Raw genomic sequence first — 9,467 nt, 5'->3', positions numbered from 1 at the left:
ATGGAGCCTTGGAACTCTACCTTAGGAACTGATTTCAACTTAGTGGGGATTCTGGATGACAGTGGCTCTCCTGAACTGCTTTGTGCCACATTCACAGCTCTGTACATGTTGGCTCTGATAAGCAATGGACTGCTGATCCTGGTCATCACCATGGATGCCCGTCTTCATGTACCCATGTACTTCCTGCTTGGGCAGCTGTCTCTCATGGATCTCCTCTTCACTTCAGTTGTCACTCCCAAGGCTGTCATAGACTTTCTGCTCAGAGACAATACCATCTCATTTGAGGGCTGTTCCCTCCAGATGTTCCTGGCACTGACACTGGGTGGTGCAGAAGACCTCCTTCTGGCCTTCATGGCCTATGACAGGTATGTGGCCATTTGTCACCCGCTGAACTACATGATCTTCATGAGACCAAGCATCTGCTGGCTTATGGTGGCCACATCATGGGTCCTAGCATCTCTGATGGCCCTAGGATATACCACCTATACCATGCAGTATTCCTATTGCAAATCCCGGAAGATCAGACACTTGCTTTGTGAGATCCCTCCATTGCTGAAGCTGGCCTGTGCAGACACCTCCAAGTATGAACTCATGGTTTATGTGATGGGTGTGACTTTCCTCATTCCTCCTCTTGCTGCCATCCTGGCCTCCTACTCACTAATTTTGTTCACTGTGCTCCATATGCCCTCAAATGAGGGCAGGAAGAAAGCCCTTGTCACATGTTCTTCACATCTGACTGTAGTTGGAATGTTCTATGGGGCTGCCACATTCATGTATGTATTGCCCAATTCCTTTCACAGCCCTAGACAAGACAATATCATTTCTGTGTTTTACACAATAGTTACCCCAGCCCTGAACCCACTCATCTACAGCCTGAGGAATAAAGAGGTCACTGGAGCTTTAATAAGGGTTCTGGGAAGGTATATTGTGCCAGCACACCCTACTCTCTAGGAAGGGATCATGATATGATTTTCATTATTTTCCAAACTATTTGATATCAGTCCCATATTTAATGTCTGAGGGGATATACATGCTAAAGTTTTGTTTTTTTCTCTGCAACTATTGTGAGTAGAAACTGTGAGCTGACTTACCTGGCACACACCACTGTAGTCTTAAAAAGCCCCACATCAGAAAGAGGGATAGAGAATAAAAAGCTATGAAGAAACATATCATATGCTCACTTTATAGCAGGACATCATACCAACACATTACCAAGTAGATAAGGTCAGGATTCACCGTCCATTTCAAACTCATGTAGCACCACTTGATGTGCATTCTTAATTATTAATAGAGAGAAGGATGCAATGAAGATGGTTTATACTTCTTTGAAAAAATGTAGTTGGTGAGGAAAGTGTGTGTGTGTGTGTGTGTGTGTGTGTGTGTGTGTGTGTTATGTGTGTATGTGCGTGTGATTGCATTTTCATTTCTATCTGAAGACAACATTCGCCTGGGTGACACAGATGGAAATATTTATGTTGACATAGTAGACTGTCAAGAAATAGACATGAATATAACTATATTCTGAAGAATAAAGAAATTTGAAGAAAATACCTAGAGTTAAGCAAGACTACTAGAAAAACAATAATATCAAGAAAAAATCTATTGTATATATTGTTTGCATTATTTTTAAAATGTATCCTTACAGATGTAGAGATGTATTTAGAAAAATGAAAATAACCAGAAAGAGGATATTTTCATAAATTGGGTGTATGTTTGTGTCTATGAGCACAGGAAAGCAATTAGAGAATATTCTATTTATTCTCTACCTTAAGTAGACTTCAATAAATTACATCATTTGCATGAGGAGATTTAAAATAAAGATGAGAGCTTTAACTCATAGAAGCTCCAAGGTACTTTGGCTTATTAAAATATTAGTATTGTTGATGAGAATGCTTAGAAATTCTTTTTATCTTTACCTGGGTCATTAAAAATTAATCTCTCAAGATAAATGTAATAGAATAACTAAAACTATTAGATAAGTTCTTTGTGAAAAGTAGGAAAAATCAGTAATTAATTAAAAACCTCAACTATATGTTTCCTTTTTGCAATGTACTTGCATGTTACTGAATTTAAATGTAAATGATAATTAAACCATGTTTGTCATGTAAAATTTGGTGAATCTTATTAATTCACAGACTGGAGTATTTTAGAATACTGATAAAGAGGGAGACCATAGCCCTTGATTTTGCCATCAGATTCCTTTTATGTTGTCTGGGTCTTCAGGCATGAAGTTGTTTCTGTGCCTCACTTTCCTGATCTCTTGAAATGTTGATTCCTATAAGCCTGATAAGTCAGACCTCATGATGTTTCTAGTAATAACACTAATAATACCATTATTTAGACTACAGCTTGGTTAATTGTGCTAAACCATGACAGATTTTATATAGATAAATAGTAAAATAATCAAAATATTAAGTGATTTTATTGTATTTTTTAAAAGTGAATTATTATGATCACTACTGTAAAGTAGAATTGATATGTAGAGAGATGAATTTTCTGTAAATATTTTTAGATTATATGCTATTCATCCATTTTAAATTCCTTTTTAAAAGTGAAAATAGATTGGTCTCTCACATAATACACTGCAACCAGTATCTTCTCCTTCCTCTCCTCATTCCTTCCCATCTCCTCAGATCCACTTCTCCTCCCTCTGTTTCCCTTCAAAAAGGAGTAGGCCTCCAAGTGACTGCAAACACAACAAAACAAGATACATTAAGACTATGCAGAAGCCCTCATATCGAAGCTGGGCTAGGCAACCCATTAGGAGGATAATGGCCCCAAGAACAGGCAAAAGAGTCAGAGGTACACCTGCTCACACTGTCAGGAACCCCACTGTCAAACAAACAACCATAACATACAGAGGTCCTTGGTTGCTGACACTTTGCAGTTACAGTCTCCATGGTGTCCCATGGAGATTCCCTTAAGGACCCAGGTTGGTGCTAGGTCAGAGTGTTACTCTCTGAAAAGTGAACAATGGGGACCCTATTGCCAAGGACACCATCCACACAACACATTGAATGTAGAGAGGCTGAATTGGTGCTCACATGGAGCCTTCACCCCTAAATCCTAGTCTCTTTGTCATGGGAAGCTTCTAGTTCCTGGGCATTAAGGCAGTGTAGAACATGGGCTTGCTCTTATGGTGTGGGCCTCAAGTTAAATCAGATCTTGATTTGCCACTCCCACAAGTTCTGCATTACCACTGTCCCAGGATATCTTATAGGCAGGACTGATTTTAAGTCCAGGGTTTTGTGACTGTGTTGACATCCAGGTTTCTTTTTCTTTAATCTGCATTTAACCTTCCCATGTAACTACAAAAAATCTTCCCGACTGAGGTAACCCAGATCTAGAAAGACAAACATAGTATGTGTTCACTATAAGTACTATATTAGTCAGGGTTCTCTAGAGTCACAGAACTTATGGAATGTTTCTATACATTAAGAGAGTTTATTGCAATGACTTAGAGTCTTCAGTCCAACTAACCCAACAATGGACAACAGTGATGGGAAGTCCAAGACTCTAGCAGGTGCTCATTCGCACGAGGCTAGTTGTTTCATGTGGTCTTCTGTATAAGCTGGAATTCTGAAGAAGTAGGTTCTGACAGGTGTGCTGGCAAGTTCTGTGCAAGCAGGTGAAGAAGAGTGACTCTTCCTTCTTCCATTCTTAGGTAGGCCTCCAGCAGAAGGTGTGGCCCAGATTAAAGGTATGTACCGCCATGTCTGGATTTGGAACTTTGTCTGTCCCAGGCTGGCCTTAAACTTGGAGATTTGCCTGTCTCAGTCTTCAGGGAGTGTGTGGATTGCTGCCTGTATGCAGGTGAGGGCAAGTGAAATCTTAATTAATCAGATAAGGGTAAAGCCCTTATTGGCTTTATTGGGCAGTGGAGAAAGAAGGTAGAGCTGAAAGTTTTAGAGAGGGGACAGAGAGACAGAAAGGGGGTAAGACAGAAATGAGACAAGATGGAACCTATAGGAGAAAAAGACCAGCCAGATCCACATGGCCTAAAGAGCCACTAGTAGCTATGGATATTATAGAAGAACAATAGAGTAATATAGGGGACATGTGCCCCATCTAGGTGTGTAACTTGTATTTATATCAATTGAGTTTTAAGTTCTTTGTGTGGGCATTTTGGGAGTGGAAGATTTACTGTTATAAATCTGACTGGTAAATTACAAGCTCCTGGAGTTTTCATTTTACTGGGTTATAGGGAATTGTGGGAGCAGCAGCTTGACTTTCTGCCAGCTAGCCACAGGGGGCCTTTGGCCTGCGAAGATCAGGGTGGCCTGGCAGCCGGCTAGCCTCAGGAAACATGGGGGTGGGCAAGACTGCTGATACAGCCATTATCTTTAACCGGTTTTAGTGTAGATTGCTTTTTGATAATTACATGCTATAGGAGTGTGGTACCTTGCCTGGGCCTAAGCCTTTCAAGGCCACTATGCCTCAAGATCTGGATCAAAAGCATGTGTCATCTCATGTCAAGATCTGGGTCAGAAGCCTTTGTCTTCCTTACTCAAGGTCTGGATCAGAGGTGTGCCCTCCATTTCTGGATCATAGTTCATTCCAGATGTAGTCAAGTGACAACTAGGAATAATTATTGCAAGTGGATATTAGCTGTTAAGTAAGTGATAATCAAGCTAGAATCCACAGACCCACTGAGGTTACATAAAGAGGAGGGATGCATGGACCTCTCTGGGGAGGGGAAATAGAATAGACTTTGCAGGTGGACTGGGGGTGGGTGGAGAAGGGAACAGAAGAGATCAGATTGTCAGGGGAAGGAATAGAAAGAGTGCAGGGAAAAATAGTTAGAATTAGAGAGTATTTGGTGGGGGCAGTGGTGTGGATACTATCTCTAAGCTATGAGGGTGATCACTCTAGTGAGGATTTCTAGAAATGGAGGATACAGAATCTGAACTGTCCATCTTTTTAGCCAGGCAAATCTTCCAGTGGTGTGATTGGGTTAGATTTCATTTTAAATTCTTTTTCCCTGTACCTTTTCTTAAAAAGTTTAACTCTTTTCAACACATAATAAATAATAAGAAATAAAGCAAGGAATCTTGGGAGAATTAAATAGCAAATCGGGGGATTAAATAGCAGAAATGAAATCAAGTGAGAATGAAAAGAGAGGGACAAGGGTAATAATTAGTAATAATAATAATAATAATAGAATTATGAGGTAAATAAACCTCCAAAAAAATACAGTCAAGTTTGTTTTATATTGCTCACCAGTTACTGAGCTTGGAGCCTTCCATTAAGTGTGGTTTGTATACACAGTGAAACTCTATTAGAGAAAAGTAATTTTTTTTTTGCCCTGCAACAGATTACTAATTGGAGATAGCTTCTGGGTAGTGATGAGGCTTGTGTCTATTGTCAGTGCTGGGACTTCACCTGGCTTATATCTGTGGAGGCTAGGTGCTTGCTGACACAGTCTGTAAGTTCCTATGTGTGTCAGTCCTGTTGTGTCTGAAGGCCTTGTTTTTCTGGTTTCTTCCATGATCATTGGCTCTTATAATATTTTCACCTCCTCTTCTACAGAGTTCCCTGAGGACTGAGGGGGAATGACTTGATGGGGGCAAATGATTTGATGGAATCCCATTTAGGACTCACACTCTCTACACTTTGTCTACTTGTGGGTCTATTTGTTCCTGTCTGCTATAGAAAAAAAATCTCTCAGATGATGGCTGAGCAAGATACTAATCTATGAATGTACTAGAATGCCATTAGGAATTATTTTATTGCAATGTTCTTTTAACAGAACAATAGTATTGAGTTTTCCCCTAGGTCCATGGCCAATCTAGTCTCAGATTCTTGACTATCCCATCTGAACTGTGTTAGGCATGAATTCCAAAATGTTGTCTGGTATTACTTTTTAAATTTTTTTAAAAAATTTTTTGGTGTTTTTAAACCCTAAAGGTCTCTTGCTTATGTATGCATTAAAGATTTTTTAAGCGGAACTTATATGTATGCGTTTAGGGAGTAACATGTAAACTGGATGGGTTCTATTTAACAATATAAATTTGTATACAAGCAATCTATATGTATATACATATAGATATATGTGTGCAATAACAATTAGTGAAGAGGCATGAATTTGCAGGACAGTGGGGAGGGATATATGAGAGAGTTTGAAGGAAAGGAAGGGGAAAAAATAAATGTGATCAAACAATAATTTCAAATATAAAAAAGAAATACGCTGACATTAATCAATGAAAATTATTCTGAAACTTAAAAAAATAAATCTTTTAATAGTTTAGAGATAGCAAAATAAAAAGTAAGATAAGGAAAATGAAAGAAGGGGGAAATGTATTGGAAACTTCTGGGTTCTTTGGAAGTCAGTTGTGTCAGATGGTGTTTTGTGGGGTAAACAGAGGAAGGAATGTTTTACTGTAGTAGAAGCAGGTGAAATGATGTTTTACTAAGGCAGAATTGTAAGGAATGTTTTGCTAAAGCAGACACAGGTGAATAGATATTTTGCTACAACAAGCACATGAAAGGACATATGATGAAAGATTCTTTGCTAATAACACACATGTATTGGTCTGCCTTACGTTGTGTAGTTTAGCTTCATTTGTCATGACTTTATAGAGAGAAGCACACCAAAATCTTCTCAAGAGGTTCTGTGGGTTCTTGTGGCTCCTGTGGACTTGGACCTGTAGAATAGATGCAGCTTCCACCAATTCTCACCAGGAAAACACCTTCTTGATCCTTAAGATGCTACCCAAAGACTGTTGTCTATCTCTCCTCTTTTCCAACTCAAGTTCACATCTGTAGATTCAAGAATAGAATAGAAAAGCCCTGACAACTGACATGGATAGACTTCTGATATTTTAGCAACTTAGCAGGCAAATTAGTTACATACTGCTGAAGTTAACCACATCTTACCTTCCCATGTACTTTGGAACATCCTTCCTTCAAGTGGACCAAAGGAAGCTACAGGTAGTCTGGTAGCTAGGCTTCTCCCGACACAAGGTAAATAATTTATCTATCTTTTAATGAGAACTGACATATATTCCCTAGTTTTTTGGGATCCATTGCCCTTCCAATCTCTCAATTTAGATTTTCTGAATACTAAAACGGAACTAATTTTGAAGGATTAAAGTCTTTGTTGGAGTTTAGATCTAGATTTCTTTTCTTCCTATTAGTACTCTCAATACATGTCTCCAGACTCTGAAGACACCATAGCTTCTGATGATAAATATTAGAAAGTTATGAATGTCCTAAAAGGACTTCATTATTGACACTTATGCCATGTTCTTATAACTACCTCTTAAGGTACTAATGTCCTCTAATGAAGACAATGTTAGCTAAAGTGATGGCAGTGTTGTCTAGTGTTTTAATTCAATACAAAAGCTGTAAAATATGTGAACATGGAATACCATAGGATATTTTGACACATTTGCAGAATGTAAAATGTTTATGTCTAGAACAATAGTAAAGACATGGATTCTTTGTGGTTGTTGAGACATTTTAATATGTTAGTAGAGACAGACAAATACTATCTGCTTCTATTATTCACAGGCTAGAATGATAAGTGTTCAGTTCCCATTACTGAAAAAAATGAGAAAGAAGGAAAAAAGAAAAGAAAGAAAATTGCATAAAAGAGAGGATGGGAAGAGGAGAGGAGAGGAGAGGAGAGGTCTTTTGTTAAATCAAAGAAATATCTATGAATGCAGATGCTTGGGAGGAGAGAAAGAATGAACACAATGCAAACTTCTTAAGCAAAATAGTCACTGTAATATTACATTTTTGGCCAAGAGTAGCTTGTTTAGCATTTAAGCAAATCTTAAGAATCTTTTCCAATTAATATGAAAGCTATCTACTTGAAACTATGTTTTCTGGTTATTGGTCCAATGATGACTTAAAATCTAGGGGTCATGATCAGGTGGTAAGGTAAGGCCAATTTGAAAGTCTAACACAAGCACTTATATTTGAAAATGATGTATAACTTTTAAAGCCATAGAAAATAATTTTAAAGAGGGTGGACTTGATTTTATAAAATACCTCATAATATCCAAAGAGTACTTTAAAAATTTGTTGTATCGTGTAAACTTTATGTGCCTCAGTACAGGGGAACGCCAGGGCCAAGAAGTGGGAGTGGGTGGGTGGGGGAGTGGGTGGGGAAGCGTGTGGGGACTTTTGGGATAACATTGGAAATGTAAATGAAATAAATACCTAATTAAAAAAATTTGTTGTATCTCATAGCTATCTGTCAAAAGATCACACTTTTACTCTCTTAGTTTTGCCAGTAGCATTTCATTCATAGTAGAAATTTTTTTATTTTTTGGAGAACCAAAGTTTGAAAGACAGCTATTAGAACTTTCTAGAATGTAGACTGTACTGACAACCTTTTCCCAAGGACTCTCCTCAAAGCTCCAGTGACCTCCTTATTCCTTAGGCTGTAGATGAGGGGATTCAAAGCCGGAGTGAAAATTGTATAAAAAACTGAGCTGATATTGTCTTGTTTGGGGCTGTGGAAGGAACTGGGTAATACATACATGACAATAGCACCTCCATACCACATCCCAACCACAGTCAGATGGGAAGAGCAGGTGACAAGGGCTTTCCTCCTGCCCTCATTAGAGGGCATGTGCAGCACAGTGAATAGAATTAGTGAGTAGGAAGCCAGGATGGCAGCAAGAGCTGGAAAGAGCAAGGTCACACCCATCAGATAAACCATGAGTTCATATGTGGAGGTGTCTGCACAGGCCAGCTTTAGCAAGGGAGGAATCTCACAGAAGAGATGCCTGATCTGCCTGGACTTGCAGAAAGGATATTGCATGGTATACATGCTATATCCTAGAGCACTGAGAGATGCAAGACTCCATGAAGTGGCTATCATGAGACAGCAGACTTTCTGACTCATTAGAATTGTGTAGTTCAGAGGATGACAAATGGCCACATACCTGTCATAGGCCATAAAGGACAGAAGGAGGTCCTCTGCAGTACCAAGTGTCAAAGCCAGGAACATCTGAAGGGCACATCCCCCAAATGAGATAGTGTTGTCTTTGAGAAGATAATCTAGTATGGCCTTTGGAGTGATGACTGATGTGAGGAGCAGGTCCATGAGAGAGAGTTGCCAGAGCAGAAGATACATGGGCACGTGGAGCCGGGTATCCATGGTGATGACCAGCAGCAGTAGTCCATTGCTTGTCAAAGCTAAAAGGTACAGGGCTGTGATAGTAGCACAGAGCAGTTCTGGAAAATCATTGTCATCCAAAATACCCATCAAGATGAAGCCACTTCTCAAGGTGGAGTTACAGACTTCCATTCTGTGTGATCTTTATTTGCTTAGAAAACAAATGGTTAGTGAAATTTTGTTAATATGAACTCAGCTTGCCAATTGTCATATCCAATGACACTTTGTGCTACCCTGAATGACTCTAACAACATGGAATTTTTCCAAAAAGTTTTACTTCTTGATTTACAGCCCCTTTCACTCTCTGTCTGCCTGTCTGTCCCTCTGTTTGTCTCTC

At 39.1% G+C, this 9,467-nt stretch overlaps 2 protein-coding genes across 2 annotated transcripts; one reads left to right on the top strand and one right to left on the bottom strand.

The window, feature by feature from the left end:
- Positions 1-951, top strand: Olfr705 (olfactory receptor 705). Its single transcript, NM_147032.2, has one exon. The coding sequence runs from the start codon at positions 1-3 to the stop codon at positions 949-951; it is 951 nt and encodes a 316-aa protein (NP_667243.2).
- Positions 952-8,314: 7,363 nt separating this feature from the next.
- Positions 8,315-9,262, bottom strand: Olfr704 (olfactory receptor 704). The gene has a single exon (NM_001011749.1). The coding sequence runs from the start codon at positions 9,260-9,262 to the stop codon at positions 8,315-8,317; it is 948 nt and encodes a 315-aa protein (NP_001011749.1).
- Positions 9,263-9,467: the final 205 nt, after the last annotated feature.

This window comes from Mus musculus, chromosome 7 (assembly GCF_000001635.26).
Source record: "Mus musculus strain C57BL/6J chromosome 7, GRCm38.p6 C57BL/6J".
Lineage (NCBI taxonomy): Eukaryota > Metazoa > Chordata > Mammalia > Rodentia > Muridae > Mus > Mus musculus.
This window is presented reverse-complemented; position numbering and strand designations above follow the sequence as displayed.

Coding starts and splice junctions, on each gene's coding strand:
- Olfr704 (NM_001011749.1), bottom strand. CDS start 9,262: ATGGAAGTCTGTAACTCCACCTTGAGAAGTGGCTTCATCTTGATGGGT.
- Olfr705 (NM_147032.2), top strand. CDS start 1: ATGGAGCCTTGGAACTCTACCTTAGGAACTGATTTCAACTTAGTGGGG.